The following is a 19,729-nucleotide window of genomic DNA, read 5'->3' on the forward strand; positions in this document are numbered from 1 at the left end:
CGCTTTTGGTAGCCATCCACAAGCTTCTTGTAATTCGTCTGGTTGAATTTTTGACCACTCCTCTTGACAAAATTAGTGTGGTTCAGCTAATTTTGTTGGTTTTCTGATATAGACTTGTTTCTTTAGCATTGTCTACAAGTTCTCAATGGGATGTATGTCAGACCTTTGGGACGGCCATTCTAAAACCTTAAGTTTAGCCTGATTTAGCCATTCCTTTACCACTTTTGACATGTGTTCAGGGTCATTGTCCTTTGGGAATACCTAACTGCGCGCAAGACCCAACCTCCAGGCTGATGATTTTAGGTTGTCCTGAAGAATTTAGAGATAATCCTCCTTTTTCATTGACCCATTTACTGTCTGTAAAGCATCAGTTGCATTGACAGCAAATCAGGCCGAGAGCATAATACTACCACCATGTTTGACAGTAGGACATGGTGTTCCTGGGATTAAAGACCTCACCTTTTCTCTTTCAAATATATTGCTGGGTATTGTGGCCAAACAGCTTATTTTGTATTTAATCTGACCACAGAACTTTCCTCCAGAAGGTCTTATCTTTGTCAAAGTGATCAGCAGAAAACTTTAGATGAGCCTTAAGGTGTCTCTTCTAGAGCAAAGGCTTCCGTCTTGCATGGTAGCCTCTCAGTCCTTGGCGATGCAAAACACACTTGACTGTGGACACTGACACCTGTTTCCAGCAGCTTCAAATTCATTACAGACCTGCTTTTTGGTGGTTCTCGGTTGATTCTTGACAATCCTGACCAATTTTCTCTCAGCAGCAGGTGATAGCTTGCATTTTCTTCCTGATCGTGACAGTGACAAAACTGTGCCATGCACTTTATACTTACAAACAATTGTCTGCACAGTTGCTCTTGGGACCTTAAGCTGCTTTGAAATGGCTCCAAGTGACTTTCCTGACTTGTTCAAGTCAATGATTATTTTGTTTACATCTGAATAGAAGAATAGAATAAAAGAATAGAATGAACTTTATTGTCATTTTATTTGCATATAATGAGATTAAAGACTTCAACTTAAGGTGCAGTAGTGGGAACAAATATGGGGTGAAATAAATGACATAAGAGGTAAAAAGGAAAAACTAACAATTGAAATAAACAGACTACTATCCAATAAAAATAATAATCAATCTGTACAATATACAAAACACTATAGAAGTACAAAATACTGTACAATATACAGAACAAGACAAGAGTACCGAAGTAATAAATAACATTCATTGTCGGACGTATTGCACTCGAAGGGTAGTATTGCACAGTAGGGTATTAGGGCATGATATTGTATAGGGGTGAATTATTATTATTTTAAGTTAGAGTTCAACGTGGTGACAGCTTTGGGAAAAAAGCTGTCTCTGAGCCTGTTTGTTCTGGCTCTGATGCACCTGTAGCGCCTGCCTGATGGTAGCAAGTCGAACAGGTGGAAGCCAGGGTGTGTGCTGTCCTTGGTAATGTTTTTTGCTCTGTTGAGGCAACGGGAGTTGTGTAAATCCTTCAGGGAAGGTAGGGGACAGCCGATGAATTTTTGTGAAGTGAAGTGAAGTGAATTATTTTTATATAGCGCTTTTCTCTAGTGACTCAAAGTGTTTTACATAGTGAAACCCAATATCTAAGTTGCATTTAAACCAGTGTGGGTGGCACTGAGAGCGGGTGGGTAAAGTGTCTTGCCCAAGGACACAACGGCAGTGACTAGGATGGCGGAAGCGGTAATCGAACCTGCAACCCTCAAGTTGCTGGCACGGCCGCTCTACCAACCGAGCTATGTGCAGACTTTATGACCCTCTGAATCGCCTGTTTGTCTGCTTCAGTGCAGCTGGCATACCACACTGTTAAGCCAGCACATCTGTGCTGAGTTCCTTTGACTTTCCTATTGTCGTGTTTGTAACCGAGTCCAATGACTGCATCACATTAGCCCTCTTTAAATGGGCTCAGAGAAGTCAACAGGTGTCATCAATCATAATTACTCACATGAAGTTAAGAGGTCATGCCATGAAGCTAATTTGATTTGATTGTAACTTTTCTACATCACCAACATTGATCATGTATGTTGCTGTATGTATACTTTTGACCCACCAGATTTGGTCACATCTTCAGTACACCCATAATAAATTCATAGAAGAACAGAACTTCATGAATGTTTTTTGTGACAAACAGGTATGTGCTCCAAACACTCTATCCCCCCCAAAAATAAGAGTTGTAGAAATTATTGGAAACTCAAGACAGCCATAACATAATGTTCTTTACAAGTGTATGTAAACTTTTGACAACAACTGTATACATTGTAGATCTGTATTAAACATCATCATCTTTTTCTTTCCTTGTTAGTGCGATATTATACAGACAGTAGCCTTTTAGATTAAAATGAACCTGTATAGCTAACTGTATGACAAAAAAAAAACACAATAAACACTTCGTCATTCATGGAAAATATTATTCTTAGTGAGTAAAATTCATTAAACACTAAAATTAAAACATATGCACTTACATGTGCATAATTTAACTTAGTTTTTCTTTTAATCAAATCTCTATAAGAAGCCTTTTATTTTGTGAAATGCAAAAAAAACCCTCCTTAAATTATTTATTTCTGATGTATATGTTATTATCAGGGGTGTGCGCTTTTTTCATATCCATAGTAATGTGTCTGTTTGGCTGTTCAAGTAGAGTAAACAGATTTCAGGGACTTTTGCAAAATGTGAACATGTTTTCAATTTTGGAAAGCCGTTTCAGATGACAGGGCGACTGCCAGAGACAACAATTTGACAAGCCAATCATCATTCAACAAATTGGCTAGACAACAATTTTCTTTTTGACGAAGAGATGTCATTCTTTGTTCCATAAAGTAAGGCCTTTAGAGAAAACACACACTTCTGGCCAAATAAGTTGATGTTTTTTTGCCTGCCCGTATCTCAGTTTACAGTTAATTAAAACAACTTTTTTAAAAATCAATTCAGCAACTGTGGAAATCCCTGCATTGGCATTTTAGCCATTCGTCTTATTGGTTCATATGTCAGTGCAATCACCCACCCGGTATGTATTTATGACCAAGTACATTCATCCTCAATCTCCTGGACATTCGTTCATTTTCTTTAAAGCTTTATCCCCTTCAGAGTCACTGGTCAGAAGAAGCATATCTCTTATGGCTTAGAGGCGTGGTACAGTCTTGACTGGTCGGCAGTTAATCACACTAACGCACGCACGCACGCACGCACACACACACACACACACACACACACACACACACACAAATAACCAGTCACACTCACTTTCACATCTATGGTTAATTACCTGGCATAGTTGTGAGGCAGACCTGCCAACCACTCTTACACTATGCTGCCCACTTAGGACAGCAGTTTAAAGTCAAGAAGTGCACATTCAAAAAACTTTGTTTTGAACCATGACCTTTCCCCCACTACTCTTCTTTTTTCCCCTAAACCAGTCCTTCTCAAGTGGCGGGTGCCCCTGGGTTGAAAAGGATTTGCAAATCCTTAGAGCGACCTCAGGAAATATGCTTTTTTTATGTACCAGAATATGACGAAGTGGATGTAGCACTTGGCTCCACTGTAACCACAGTGGGAGACGAGGAAAAGGTAGTGTGTTGTTTTCTTTAATGTTAATAAACTTAGAATGTTATGCAGAGGTATAGTTATAACAATTTTATAGACACATTAAACTACTTAAAGTCACGTGTAGTGTGTGTGTGAGGGGAGGGGGGAGGGGGGGGGGATTTGCTATTTCTTAGGTGGGCGTAACAGAAAATAATTGAGAAGCACTTTCCTAAACTATCCACCTGTTTAAGGTCTTCTACATATACGCCACAGACCATACCAACATAGCAAGACTGATAGTTGCCAACTGCACCCCGATTATTGAGGCAATCAAGGCTAAGATTACTTCAATAATCATCCCCTCCTTAACCACTGGTTCTGTTGCAGGAACTGTCAAACTCACGAACAAAAAAACCAACATCCCCCCCTCCCCCCAAAAGTGTCACATAAAAACTTCAGACTATCTCCAATCTGCTATAGTCCAAGAACATGCTGTTGATTCAAGAGTCAAAGAACCCCTCTGTGCCAGTGACCTCGTTGATACATTCCAGTTTGGATTTCCGTCCTCACTGCAGCCCCAAAATCCAAACGGCTTACAAATTACCTTCACCTCTCCTCTGTTTTCTGGTATGGAGTTTGTTCATCCTATCAAACTAGACCTTCAGCACAGCATTCTATACCATCCGTTATTCCTTCCCTCTGTCTTACCTGTGTTCAAAATCACTGGCACTGCAGTCTTATGGTTTAAATCCTACCTTTTGGATAGACACCGGTTATTTTACATCAACAACTCTAAATCACTCATTGTACAATATCCCAATGCCCCCAGGGTGTAATTATTTTTCTCTTCTTTTCATTTATAATGTTTTCCCCCTTGGCCAACTAACATACCATCATAGTCTTAAGTAACACTGCTTTACCAAAGTCAACCGGCTTCACATTTCCACCACAACCATTACTGCTGTTACTTACTCTACCCTGACCAAATAAATTATTACAAAAAATAGGCTCTGAAACATTTGTTACCCCATATTTCGGATGTAGTGTAAAGTCTAATATAATCAAATTTGATTAGTATGAACAAAAGCTATTTAGCGACCAGCACTCTAAATTAGCTTTTAAATTACTAAGCTGAAGATTTTCTATTGGACAGATAAATCACCCCGATGACACTTTTTAGAATTAGAGATCTTTCAGACATCTACGAAAACAGATGTTTGGTAGATCCATTAAGCACAAGCAAGTGTGTCGGTCAAGTCAGAACATCATTAAATGTTATAACCTCTAGCATGTCATCAGCAAAAAAAGTCATCAATTGGGCAGCACGTTGTCCTCCCCCAATTCGTTGTGAAGATCATGTCAGTCAACGTGATAAATGGTCAGGCTCGCGATCAAGATAAAAAGAAAGAGGAGCAGACTTGGCGGTTCAACAGGTTTTAGGCTTGGAGCGGTGGATGCATTCTTGAATGTCTCTGTGTCTTCCTCTGCTGATGTCTCAATCTGTCCTTATCCGCCTCTTGCTTTTGCTCCATCCATCTCCATTTCCTCCTCCCCAGTGGGCTCGTGAAATGAAGCTGATAATGTTTCCCTGATGTTTGCCCCAAATGTTGCACTTTGTCTGGAAGCAATGATACAATTATTCATTATGCTTATTCATTATCCTCCACAAAGGTGTTGATTTAATGTGGTTTGCTTTGTTTTTCAGTTTTCAAATCTTTGCATCAATAATGTGTGTTTTTTTAATGTCATTTAAAGCACATGTATTCCCCTTTTGAAATTACATTAAAATTGAGGTGAAACTAAACAAAAATGAATATCTTGCAAAAGTACATGTCAGTAATTCAACTTCAAATGTGAAACTAATAAATAATATGTGATATAAACTCATTCCATGCAAGGTGAAACATGTCAAGCCTTTATTTGTTATAATTTTGATGAGCATGGCTTACACTTTTTGAAAACCCCTAATTTGTTGAGATTTGTAATTCAAGGTTTTCATAAACTGTAAACCATAATCCTCAAAATTATATCAAAAGAAAGCTTGAAATATATTGTAATATGTTATCAGCATATGCAAGGCATCCGTGCAGTATAAAAAACAAGTCTTAAATCCAACCATTTTAATTTAAGACCTTCAAATGTCTAAATTTCACATCAAATCTCATAAAAGGTCCAAAATACGATTTCCAAAAGATTTTAAAAATCAATTTACGTTACTTTTATTTCAAACATGTGTAAACTTCAATCTTGCTTTTAAATGTTTTGATTTTTGAGGACGCTATAATGTATCTACAGTACAAAACAAAACTGAAGTAATTAATCTCGCACGGACAGCTGGGTTGCTGTGCGCGCGTTGTTACAGCTTAGCATAGCAGTGGAGAAAACTTATCGAAAGCCCAGTTACAGCTTAAAATGGGTAAGTGCAAGTTCAAAGATTTGTGGCTCCAGAACGATCAATTTGATGCATGCTTGAAGCCGGCGGATGGAAATATATTAAGTGTTTATAGGACCTGGATGTGTAGCCATCCAGGAGGGAAGCGTTTGTAAACATTGCAGTGAAAGTGAATGGAATGATAATGTAAAATTCTAAATTCTGGGATAAATCTGTGTCTACAGCTGCTGAAATACAACAAACACTTGCACAACAATACTAGAATCAACTTAACCCCCCAACCCCCAAATGAGTGTTATGTGGGTAGTGTAGGAGATCAATATAAGATGTTTAGTGGTGAAATCATACTAATACATACAGTCTGCTCTAACAAATTTATCTGTGGTAGTGGTGTACTTACAACAGTAAAACTATAAAAAAATAAAATAAAAAGAATCCCCATATAATATTTCCATTATGTATTTTTCAATAATTTCAGGTCAGCTTCTCATGCCTAATCTTCAAGTTTATACATCAACTGACATTAAAAGCTATAAAGGTTGTCTGCTTTCTTTTATTGTGGGTGAGCAAAACAAATAAGATTTGCGAATGTCATCTTGTCGTGCTACAATAAAAACTAGTCCTTGATTAGTAGCAATATGTTAACAGAAAAGTCACAGGAAACAGATAAAAATGTATTCATACATACCAGATACAAAATTAAAAGAGCAGATTTGAATGCTATCCACATTATTCACACCAGCATTCTGTTTGAGAATTGCAAGCTATAATTGCCTTCTGTCTTTTTAAACAATCACTTTGTCTGCACTCTCTGTTTTTCACAACTTTGTGCAGTTACAGTCATAGTACTGTAGATGTATTTATCTGTTTTCTCAATTCTGTCTGCTGCAAAAATACTGCAAAAGTTAACCATTTAGCTTTAGCAGAGGTGCTAACAGTCCCCTTCACAGACAATGTATTGTGCATTCCTCTACCATTGCTGACGTTCTGGTTATTGTCACATAAAATACTTGATATGAAGCCCACTGCACCTTTTGCAAGAAAACAGTTATTTGACAATTCTGATAAATGGCTGTTAGATTGTTGTGTGTCTATCTGTGTTGGCCCTGCGATGAGGTGGCGACTTGTCCAGGGTTTACCCTGCATTCCGTCTGAGTGCAACTGGAATAGGCTCCAGGGACAAGCGGTTTAAAATGAATGGATGGATGGTTTATAATAGAAGGGCTTCTGGTGTATTTAGTTAGTTTAACCATTTTGTTTTCTAACGTGAAAGCAGTGAATGTATTTGTGGCGATCTCCGACCTCGATCCTCTGTTCCTTTGCAGGAAACACCACACCTTGGCTCAGTGGGTTACACTCTTTTATTATTTTTACAACAGTTTATCGTTCAGAGTTCCTTTTCAGCTTTTCAGCTTCTGTCTCTTCACGCTCAACAGCGGGCTCCTCCGTCTGGCTCTCACTCCCAGTTTGCCAGCCCCGCTAATGGTTTCCAACGCTGCTGATAAAGGAAACAGGTGATTAGATAGCTCGTCCCAGCTGAGGTATCTGCTCACCTGATTGCTGCTTCACGACCGGCTGCCGCACATGCTCCGCCCGCAGGGGACGCGTAGGACAGGCCCCTCTCCACATGCCTCCACCGCCCGATTCAGGCCGGGCAGTCGTCCTGCCGCGGCCACTCCCCCCCTCCTCCCCTGGGTGAGAGAGGAAGTCGGCCACGGCCATCTGACTCCCCGGCCTGTGGACCACCCGGAAGTTATAAGGCTGTAGCGCAAGGTACCACCGGGTGATCCTCGCGTTAGTATCCCTCATGCGGTGGAGCCACTGGAGCGGTTTGTGGTCCGAATAGAGGCTGAAGGCGCGTCCCAACAGGTAGTAACGGAGGGCCCCCACCGCCCACCGGATGGCGAGGCACTCCCTCTCCACCGTGCTGTACCTCGCCTCCCGGTCCGACAGCTTACGGCTGAGATATAATACGGGGCGGTCGACACCCCCCACCTGCTGGGAAAGTACCGCCCCCAGCCCCCGACTCGACGCGTCCGCCTGCAGACAGAAAGGGATGTCAAAATTAGGCATGTGCAGCACCGGCTCCTCACAAAGTGCATTTTTTACCTTCTCAAATCCCTGCTGGCACTGCTCCGTCCACTGGACCAGTTCGGGAGCACCCTTTCGGGTGAGGTCAGTTAATGGACCAGTCCAATCCGCGAACCGCGGAATGAACCTCCGGTAGTACCCTGCCAGTCCCAAGAACTGCCTCACCTCTTTTTTTGTCTCGGGAGGTGGACAGGCTGCTATCGCCGCCGTTTTGTCCACCTGCGGCCGCACCTGCCCCCCCCCCCCCCCCCCCCCCCCCAAGTAGTACCCCAGATACTGTACCTCCCTCCGTCCAACCGCGCACTTCGCCGGGTTGGCAGTGAGCCCTGCCCGCCTCATGGACTCGAGCACCGCCCCCACCCGCTGCATGTGTTGTTCCCAGCTGTCACTCTGGATGATGACATCATCCAAGTACGCAGCTGCGTATGCAGCGTGGGGCCGCAGCACCCGGTCCATGAGACCCTGGAACGTGGCAGGCGCACCGAACAAGCCGAACGGAAGTGTTACGAACTGGTACAAACCGTCCGGAGTGGAGAAGGCCGTTTTTTCCCTGGACTCTGGTGATAAGGGAATCTGCCAGTAGCCCTTGGTTAAATCCAGTGTGGTGAAAAAATTAGAAGTGCCCAGCCGACCTAGGAGCTCGTCGACCCGGGGCATTGATTATGCGTCAAAACGTGACTGATCATTCACCCTGCGGTAATCTACACAGAAACGCACGGTCCCATCCTTTTTCCCTACCAAAACAATGGGACTACACCATGCGCTGTGAGATTCTTCTATCACTCCCATTTCAAGCATTTTTTTTAATTCCTCTCTCACAACTTTACGCTTGTGTTCGGGGAGCCTGTATGGCCTAGACCGCACCGTAATCCCCGGGCTAGTCTCAATGTGGTGTTGGATGAGATTCATGCGGCCGGGCCGTGATGAGAACACGTCAGAAAAGCGCTGCTGTAACTCAGCTACCTCCGCCCGCTGTGTCAATGTAAGCTGGTTGTCACAGGAAAGCGGAGGGGTGGGTCCAGAGTGTGGGACCTCTGGCCCCAACTCCTCTTCCTCCTTCACCACCGTCGCCATGGAAACAAGCTCCGCCTGTCTCCATGCCTTCAGCAGATTTATATGATATAATTGTGTGTCCCCCCGACGGTCCGAGCGCCGAACCTCATAATCCACATCACTCACTTGCCGTGTGACCTCAAAGGGTCCTTGCCACTTTGCAAGTAATTTAGAGCTTGAAGTTGGGAGCAATACAATCACTTTTTCTCCCGGTGTGAATTTACGCAGTTGAGTCCCCTTGTTGTACGTGCGGCGCTGATGCTCTTGGGCACGGAGCAAAATCTCGCGTGACAAGTGCCCCACCTGGTGGAGTTTTGCTCGCATGTCAAGGACGTATTGTATTTCATTTTTGCTGGAGCTTGGACTCTCCTCACAGCTTTCTTTAATAACGTCCAAGACTCCGCGAGGCCTCCGGCCATACAATAACTCAAACGGTGCAAAACCAAGCGAGGCCTGAGGTACCTCCCGCATCGCGAACATGAGGGGATCCAACCATTTATCCCAATTTTGTTTGTCCTCGTGAATAAACTTACGGATCATTGTTTTCAGTGTTTTATTCAGCCGCTCCACCAGCCCATCAGTTTGCGGATGATACACACTGGTGCGGATCGATTTTATCCCCAACAATCCATACAATTCTTTTATTGTGCGCGACATAATGGACGTGCCCTGGTCGGTTAGGATCTCTTTCGGGATCCCAACCCGGGAAATGACCTTGAACAGTGCTTGCGCAACACTATTGGCGGAAATAGAGCGCAGCAGCACTGCCTCGGGATAGCGCGTTGCGTAATCCACTAGGACTAAAACAAAGCGATATCCCTGTGTGCTCGGGTGAAATGGTCCGATGAGGTCCATGCCCATTCTCTCGAAGGGGACCTTTATGAGGGGTAATGGGCGTAATGGTGCCCTTGGGGTGGCCGCTGAATTCACCAGCTGGCAGTCCAGGCAGACGACGCACCAGCGGCGCACATCCGCCCGGAGGCCTGGCCAATAGAAACGGACCATGACCCGATTAAGTGTCTTGTCATACCCCATATGTCCAGCCATCGGGTTTTCATGCGCCGCCCGGAAAACCATTTCCCGGTGGCGTTTTGGCACCAACAACTGGGTGCATTCCTCCCCTGTTTGCGTGTCACGGGCCACTCGGTAAAGTCTATCCCTAATTACTGAAAAATGAGGGAATACCCGCGCTTTCCCTGGGCGCACCAGGTGACCGTCAATAAAGTCGACCTGGTCCCAGGCCTCGCGCAAGGTTTCATCACGGGACTGTTCTACGGGAAAGTCCTCCGTAGGTAACCATCGAGGAGCCGGGGGGGCCTCCCGCGACGCCCCCGCCGGTTCAAGCTCGGCACTCCCGGATGAAACGGCGTCGCCACTAAGAACAGCGCGAATATTACCCTCTCCTACTGTCCGTGAACGCACCCCAACACATTGTGCCAATAAATCTCTGAACCCCGGCCAATTCGTGCCCAAAATTACGGGGTGCGAGAGGTGCGTACTTACAGCTACCTCGACTTTATGTTTTTGTTTGCCATATGCAATTTCCACTGGTACAATCGGATATTCGTGCACATCCCCATGAATACACCTGATTTTCACCCGTGTTGCTTGCCTCAAAACCCCGGGCCGAACCAGATTCTGGTGGATCAAGGACTGTTTACAGCCCGAATCCACCATTGCCCGGTATGTACCCCCTTGTAACCTTACCGGTACACGGTACATCTCTCCGTGATCGGGCGCAGGTGCTGGAGGCCCGACAACCCGCATCACCTGCCCCACCTCCATCAGGGAGCACTCCCTGCGCACGTGACCGGGCTGTCCGCACCCCCAACACACCGGGCCCGGAATTTGATTCGCACTCTGTGAGGGAAGCCCTCTATCTGCAGCGCCGGCACCCTGCAACAAAAAAACACCAGTTAGTTCGTGATTTTCCCGCGTCCCCCCTTTTGTGGTATGTGTGTGGGTGTGTGTATGTGCATTTTGCTTTCTGTCCGCCTGGGGAACCTGTCCGTGTTGCCCAGGCGATTTTGCTCTCTCCATCGCCCCCCATCGCGGGGCGAGCCGATGGCGGGGTGCTGCAGCGGGTTCCGTGGCCATCCTTGGCGTCGCCTCCCGCTGCACGGCCAGGTGTTCCTCCGCCAGTTTTACAGCAACCTTGACATCCGGGGGGCTGTGGTACCTGACCCAGGCTGCGGTCCTCGTCGGGATGGCCTCCAAGAATCGCTCCAGGACTATGGCCTCCAGCATCCCCGGGTCCTGACCATTTGGCTGGAGCCATCTCGTCGCTGCGTCTCTCAGCCGGTGCGCAAAGACGAATGGCCGGTCTTCTGGTTCCAGTCTCATCGCCCGGAACCTCCTTCTGTGGTCTTCCTTGCTGCTGCCGACCCGGTCTAAGATGGAATGTCGGAGGTTGGCGTATTGCATGCGGGCGGTTGCCGGGAGACTCAACACCGCCCACTGCGCCTCCCCCACCAGGAGCGGCAGCAGCTCCGCGCCCCACTCCTCTTCCGGCCATCTGTTCGCCACCGCCGTTGCTTCGAACACGTCAAGGAAGGTTTGTGGATCCTCCCCCTCCACCATGCGCTTCATGGTCGAGGTTCCTCCTGTTGTCTCTGCCCTGTCCATCAAGGTTTTCAGCAGCTGTGCCTGCTGCTGACTTGCTGCTTACACTTGCGCCAGCACTTGGCCAAGCGCTTCCAGCGGGGTTGGTGCCGACATTTTCTGTGGGACCTTTTTTTTTTTTTTTTTTTGTTGGGCGCCACTGTGGCGATCTCCGACCTCGATCCTCTGTTCCTTTGCAGGAAACACCACACCTTGGCTCAGTGGGTTACACTCTTTTATTATTTTTATAACAGTTTATCGTTCAGAGTTCCTTTCCAGCTTTTCAGCTTCTGTCTCTTCACGCTCAACAGCGGGCTCCTCCATCTGGCTCTCACTCCCAGTTTGCCAGCCCCGCTCATGGTTTCCAACGCTGCTGATAAAAGAAACAGGTGATTAGATAACTCGTCCCAGCTGAGGTATCTGCTCACCTGATTGCTGCTTCACGACCGGCTGCCGCACATGCTCCGCCCGCAGGGGACGCGTAGGACACGCCCCTCTCCACAGTATTCATATATTTACAATTCATTCCGGATCTCTGATTTTCCTTCATGTCTTTGTACTACTTTTTTGTCCATATGGATGTGAAATGGTCTTAATGGTATTCATTATGGTCTTTTAAAAAGTCTTAAATTTGACTTTTTAAAATCTGCAATGACGCTGCTTGTAAATCTAATTGCTGGGATAAACAAACAATATTCAAATGTTAAAAATTTCACCTGTGTATGTAAATATAGTGAACTGTTTGCAAGAGAACGGGAAGACTAAAGCATCCAGAAGATGTACAGCAGGACACTATCATTAGACACTTCCTCCTGTCTTTTTCGTGTGTGTGTTCCTCCAACAATGGAGGTACAGCCTTGAAAACTGGTACAATCGCTGTAAATTAGGTCAGTTCAGTTCAGTTTCAGTTTATTTTGAACATGCATATGATACAATGTAATGCATCACACAATTCCAGTTGTTTCAAATACAGCACGTCCGAAAAGGAGTAGCAGGAAGCAGAGCTTATTTAATCCTACCCCTTTTCATACCATAGCAATTTTATCCAAATTCCTTGGTCTTTGTAACAGAACAGTGAAAAAATAAATAATGAACACATAATATACAAATACAGCATACAAATATTAGATACATAAATAATATTTGTCTCAATAACAAGGAAAAAAATGGGTTCAAGATGTTCATAATAATTCTTGTTCTGCATTCTTTGTGAACATTAATAGTTTGAACAGTCTCTTAAACTGAATCATATTGGTGCTTTGTTAGATTTATTTAGTTCATCCGTTCCATAATTTAATTCCACATTCTGATATACTAATGTTTTCAATTAGATTTTCCTCTTAAAGTTATATTTCTCTTCTTTTGTTGAAAATAATTGTTGTACATTCTTGAGTAGCAGGTTATAGTTTGTTTTATACATAATTTTAGCTGTTTGCAAATGCACCAAATTGTTGAATTTAAATAATTGTATTTTTTGTAAATAAAGGGTTTGTATGTTCTCTACATCCAACATTATGTATTTTTCTAATTGCTCTTTTTTGTCAAGCAGTTATTGAATAAAGCACACATTTGTAGTTGTTTCCCCATATTTCTGAACAATAACTAAGATATTTCCCCCAGGGATCAATAAAGTACTTTCTATTCTATTGTATTCTATTCTATATGGTAACACTAGCGAGCAGTAGAGAATGTGAAGTGATTTTTGGTCCAGAACATGTTTTGCTTTATTCATTATTGATGTGTTTCTTGCTACTTTATGTTGTATATTTTTGAGAAGAGATTTCCAATCTATTATTACACCGAAAAATGTGTTTTCTTTTATCCTTTCAATATTTACTTCATCTATCTGTATTTGTGTTTGACTTTTTCTTCTACTGTTACCAAATAGCATTATTTTAGTCTTACTGACATTCAAAGATTGTTTGTTTTTGTCAAACCATCTTTTTAATTAGTTAATTTCTTCTGCTATTATTTGTATTATCTTCTGTGTGTTCTCTCCTGAACAAAATGCCTTTGTATCATCTGCAAATAATACTAACTTTAAGTCCTTTTTAACTTTACAAATGTGATTTATATAGAGATTGAACAATTTTAGTCTATATATTGATCCCTGAGGTACGCCACAAGATATTTTTAGCTCTGTGGAATTGTGTTCGCCTGTCTTCACGTATTGCTTCCTGTTGGTTAAGTAGCTTCTTATCCAGTTCAAGACCAACCCTCTGATGCCATATTGTTCTAATTTGTTTATTATGATTTTATAATTATTTGTGTCAAATGCTTTTGTTTAATCCATGAACACTGCAGCAGCACGTTTTTTTTTTTTACCATCTATTGCATTTGTGATCTCTTCCAATATTTCAATTAACGCCATTGGTGTTGAGCTGTTAGCTCTGTATCTGTATTGTTTGACTGTGAGTGTTTTGTTGTTATTTATGAATTTGTCTAATATGTCGTTAAACAGTTTTGCAATGATTTTAGAAAAATGCGGAAGTAGAGAAACAGGTCTGTAGTTTGTAAACTGGTGTTGGTCTCCAGTCTTATAAATCGATACGATTTTTGCTATTTTCATTTTATCTGGGAATTTGAAATGATAGGTTGCTGATATATGTTAAAGGTTCTGAGATCTCTTCAACAACCTTTTTTTTATCCTTTTCATATCAATTTCGTTGCAATCAGTTGAAGTCTTGAATTGAACTTTTTTCACAATATTGATTATTTCCTCTTTTGTCACTCCTTCTAGGAACAGAGTTGGGGTTCTAGCTATAGTGTAATTCAAGTCCTGAACTGACTCAGGATCTGGAATCTTTTCCTCCAGATTTGGTCCAATTTTCACAAAGTACTTATTGAAGCTTTCAACTACTTCGTTCAAATTGTAATTTTTCACATTTCCTTCTAAGAAGTATTTAAGATAGTCCTTTTTAGCACCGTTTTTAAATATGCTATTTAGGATCCCTCATGTTGCCCTCATATTGTTTTTGTTTTGGTCCAATAATTGACTGTAATATTATTTTCTACATGTTTGTAGTATGCCAGTTAGCTAGCGTGTTCTTATACGTTTTCTACTCGTTTTCTGCTTCTGTAGATCTTTGTGTTATAAATGTTCTATATAGTGTATTCTTCTTTTTGCAAGAAATATGCCAATCGCCTCATGCTTTTTACCAGAGAAGCACTGCCTGAAAAATCTATTTCAGGTTTTAACTAACAGCACAGTGGCACTGGGACCTTCTCTGTGGATTGATCTACGTGGACCCCGACTTAAACAACTTGAACAACTTATTCGGGTGTTACCATTTAGTGGTCAATTGTACAGAATATGTACTGTGCAATCTTCAAATAAAAGTTCCAATCAATCAATCAATGCCATGGATTCCTTTGGGGTATTCACTCTCACAAACATGTACAGTGTGTAATATTCATTAAAGACTCAATAAGTGTGATTGGTTTTTGGTCGCAATGTGCCAAATCGTTGCTTGACATATGATTAGTCCAGGGTGTCAAGAATTCCAAAATTGGTGTATCAACCAAGAAAATAGATTATTGTTGGTACCATCAGCTTTCTGAATGCTCGCCAGTAACAATTGACAATGATCTTTTTGCCAGAGTGTTGCCTAGGGAAAACACATAACATCAGCACTCCAAGCAATGCAAATATAGTTGAATCGGATGCTTGACATTTAATTTATTTGTTAGATTGAGAAGAATCTAGTTACTGTATGATTGCAATCAAAGTATATACTGAATATTTTTTTCTCAAAGAGATGTGATGTCTTTTGGCAGAACTACCCCAGGAATAGACACCCAGGATGGAGTCGTGGATCGGTGGCCTACCATGCAGGTCAGCCTTTTTTTCGTTCTATTTGGGTATTGTATGGTATCTTCTTCAAATGTGTGAAAGCAACAGAATAAGAGACAACCCTCTGTATCATCCGCTTGGTCTTTGTTTGCGTGATGCATTGAATGTGTAGAATTCCTTCTGAATGCAAAAGGTGAATGGGAGACTGTACATCTGTATCATCTTTCTGTTGACTTTTGGACACAAATATCACAGGGCAGCATCTCAAGAGGGATGTAAGGGTGCTTTGCGCAGAGATCAAGGATGATACAAGTTGATAATCAAGACCTGTATTGTGAAGATCTCTCTCTCCGTCAGTGGGGGAGTGTCATTTCATAATGTGAAAGAAGCACCAAAATGTTATCTTTATCTCTTTCCACACATGTGACGTCTTAGATGTCTGTTAGAACAGATCTGCCAACCTTATCTGCTCAGGCATTTACAATACTCCATTGTAGGCATCAGTGCCTGCACTGTCACTGTTAAACGCGCAAAACCTAAATATCACAATAAGAAACCGGTAATGGAAAACACCTATGTTTTGAAAGACCTCTCAAATATCGTTAAAACCTTTTTACGCTGTCGTGAGGTGTTTTTTTCAGACGTTTTGATATTGAAGTGTGTCGCAAAAACATAATGGAAACCCTTTTTTTCGCATTTAGAGGGCACATAAACACCTGATAAGACATGTCTGTGAATTTCTCATTCACAATTCTCTCCCAAAAATCCCTTATTTGTGGCCGCTGCGATATGTAAGGACGTTGCCTTTGAGTGATCACCCGCTGCCTTTTTCTTCTATTGACAATCACGGCAACAGCGGTAGCTGCAATTGTAATCACAGCTCCAAAACCATGGTATCGCATAGCGTCAATCTTCCACAAAGTGGCATTCCCAGGACAAGATTTTACGAGAATTTGGGCTCATGGCGCAAAACACCATTTAATGGAAGTACCCACAAGTTGCAAATGTACTTTGTCGAAATTTTTGAAATAGCGCTTTTATTTTGCAAAAAACTATAATGGAAACGCAGCCATTGACAAGAAATTAACAATCAACTTCTGCTGCCATGATCTGATAATAGAAGCAGCTGCTAATGCTGCAGCAGCTTCCCTCTCTTTTTCCACATCACCCACTGCCACACTATCTTTTTAGGAGGCATTTGGGTAATAGCCTAGCTTACTCTAAGTAGTGTTTTTGTCTGAAGCATCTATTTTGTTTTGCTCCAACAGGAGTTTTTCAGTCTGGATACGCAGGTCACGATGACTGCTTTTATTGGACCTGGAGCAAATATTACTGCAAAACAGGATCATTTGGAAGTATTATTTATAGTTTCCATAATTTTTCACTGGTACTTGTAGCACACCCGCTTGCAATGCAACAGACTTAATTTCTATGGACAGCAAGTGTAATGTGCTTTTGGAGACTGTCCTCGTGGCCAAGTGACTGTCAGGGCTCGTGTGAAATCCACATGTGAGCAGCTCAGGGAAGATATGGGGCCAGAAATGACAGTAGTTGTTTTACCATTACCCCTAGAAATGCTTTAAACCTAAATATCACAATAAGAAACTTGTAATGGAAACACCCACATTTTGAAAAACCTCTCAAATATCGCTACAACATCTTTACACTGAATTCCTCTTTTACAATTCTCTCCCAAAGATCCCTACCCTACGCAATGACGTTGCCTTTGAGCGATCACCCGCTGTCTTTTTCTTCTATTGACAATCCCGGCAACAGCTGTGGCTACAATTGTAGTCAAAGCTCCAAAACCATGGAATTGCAGAGTGTCCATCATCCTCAAAGTGGAGTGTCGCGGGACGAGAAGAAGAAGAATGGCGGCTCATGACGCAAAACACCCTTTAATATAAACACCTACAAGTTGCAAATGTACTTTGTCGCAATTTTTGAAATTTGCTTTTATTTTGCGAAAAAAATGCAATGGAAACACAGCTAACGACAGCAATGCTTTGAAGAAAAACTATCTCCACGTAGTCTTCGAGTCATGTGTTCTGAAACCATGTTGGTGACAAAAGTAACTGGGCAATGTTAATGTAGGCATACTAGACAAATTGAAAAACTAACTGGCCTGGTGTGACTTTGGAATTGTATTTAATAAAGTACTTATTGTCTTTGTTTTGGAAGGTTTATATGTTTTTAAATATGGCTCACAAAAGTGCCCGCACCTGTCATATTGCATTTCTTAAGTGACCTTACTTAGAATAGTCACATTGGTATAGATGTTCTGTACTCTGAAAATAACTTTACACAATGTTTGTTACTGAAATTATTTCCTCTCCTCCATGATGACATCACATACTGTAGCTGGTGGATGCTAGGCACCTTGTTCTCTTCCACTTTCCTTCCAATTGAGGATGCCCTCAATTGCTCAGTTCTTGAAATAGAGATAATCGTGTACGCTCCATCACTTTCACCTTCATTATGCACTGTTTCAGATTGTCACAGTGCGTTAGAATTCATGTTTCCCTCAAAAACCGTAGCTCCCCAATATTTCAGTTGTCGATTTCCACGATGCTTGATACTGTTTATTCGATACTACTATGAAAATTAAAAAACAAACCGAACAAATGTGCTTTTAGATGCCTGTACTTTATTGAAAACATGTTTCAAACATTTAAGTTTTTAAGATCATTGTGCTTCAACATATTTTTGCACAGAATTCAAATGGCAGCCGCAGCTGCTAAGAGGTAACTATACATTCAAAAGAGAACAGCAGTGGCATATCCAGTAAATCTAAACAAAAAATAATGTTCTTGAGATTATTTCGGTTTGGTAGTAGCTAGGGCTGCGAATCTTTGGGTGTCCCACGATTCGATTCAATATCGATTCTTGGGGTGACAACTCGATTATATATCAATTTTTTTCGATTCAACGCGAATCTCGATTCAAAAACGATATTTTTCCGATTCAAAACGATTCTGTATTCATTCAATACAAAGGATTTCAGCAGGATCTACCCCAGTCTGCTGACATGCAAGCAGAGTAGTAGATTTTTGTAAAAAGCTTTTATAATTGTAAAGGACAATGTTTTATCAACTGATTGCAATAATGTAAATTTGTTTTAACTATTAAACGGACCAAAAATACGACTTATTTTATCTTTGTGAAAATATTGGACACAGTGTCTTGTCAAGCTTATGAGATGCGATGCAAGTGTAAGCCACTGTGACACTATTGTTCTTTATTTTTATTTTTATAAATGTCTAATGATAATGTCAAAGAGGGATTTTTAATCACTGCTATGCTGAAATTATAACTAATATTGATACTGATGTTGATAATATTAATTTTTGTTTCACTACTTTTGGTTTGTTCTGTGTCGTGTTTGTGTCTCCTCTCAATTGCTCTGTTTATTGCAGTTCTGAGTGTTGCTGGGTCAGGTTTGGTTTTGGAATTGGATTGCGTTGTTATGGTATTGATGTGTATTGTTTTGGATTGATAAAAATAAAAAAAATTACATTTATGTTTTTTTTAAATCGATTAAAAAAAAAAAAGAGAATCGATTCTGAATCACAACGTGCGAATCACGATTCGTATTCGATCGATTTTTTCCCACACCCCTAGTAGTAGCATTTATGATGCCATCAATAAAATAGACGTATAAAAGTGACGTGAATTATATTTATATAGCACGTTTTCTCTAGTGACTCAAAGCTCGAACCTGGAACCCACAAGTTGCTGGCACGGCCGCTCTACCAACCGAGCCACGCCGCCCCGAGGCTATGAGAAAATAAATACATATATTTGTGTTTTATTTGTTATTTGTATCAACATTTCATTATGCCTTATGCGTCAGACTAGATCTGACCAAGCTAAGTCTAAGACTAGATCTGACCAATCTAAATCTATGAGCATGAACTGATGAAGCCTATTTGGATGAGAGGCAAAATGTTTTCTAAGACAAACCAAACCGTCCATTTGCGATCGATTGAATGCCCTGATATTACAATGACTTGGATAAATGAGAATATCCATAGATATGCCTTTCCGGTCTATTTTTGCAGGGTTTTTTTTGTTTATTTCTACAATGTGCCACTGGCACATAAAAACAACTGCGTTTAGCAAATAGCCCCCAGGCCACACTTTTCCTTCCTAGTGAAATAAGTAAACCCAGTTGTGTTCAAAGGGTTGCTGATCAACAAAAAAGAGTCTCTTAGCTATGTTTCCTTAGGACTCACGGAAGTGATGA

General features: G+C 41.8%; 1 protein-coding gene across 1 annotated transcript in view; it reads left to right on the forward strand.

The window, feature by feature from the left end:
- spryd3 (SPRY domain containing 3) overlaps positions 1-19,729 on the forward strand; it is a 126,958-nt gene that overhangs the window by 63,586 nt on the left and 43,643 nt on the right. Inside the window, 1 exon segment of the mRNA XM_061904341.1 lies at positions 15,468-15,525. Within this exon segment, the coding sequence (XP_061760325.1) occupies positions 15,468-15,525 (58 nt within the window).

The sequence above is a fragment of the Nerophis ophidion genome, linkage group LG06 (assembly GCF_033978795.1).
Source record: "Nerophis ophidion isolate RoL-2023_Sa linkage group LG06, RoL_Noph_v1.0, whole genome shotgun sequence".
NCBI classification, from domain to species: Eukaryota; Metazoa; Chordata; class Actinopteri; order Syngnathiformes; family Syngnathidae; genus Nerophis; species Nerophis ophidion.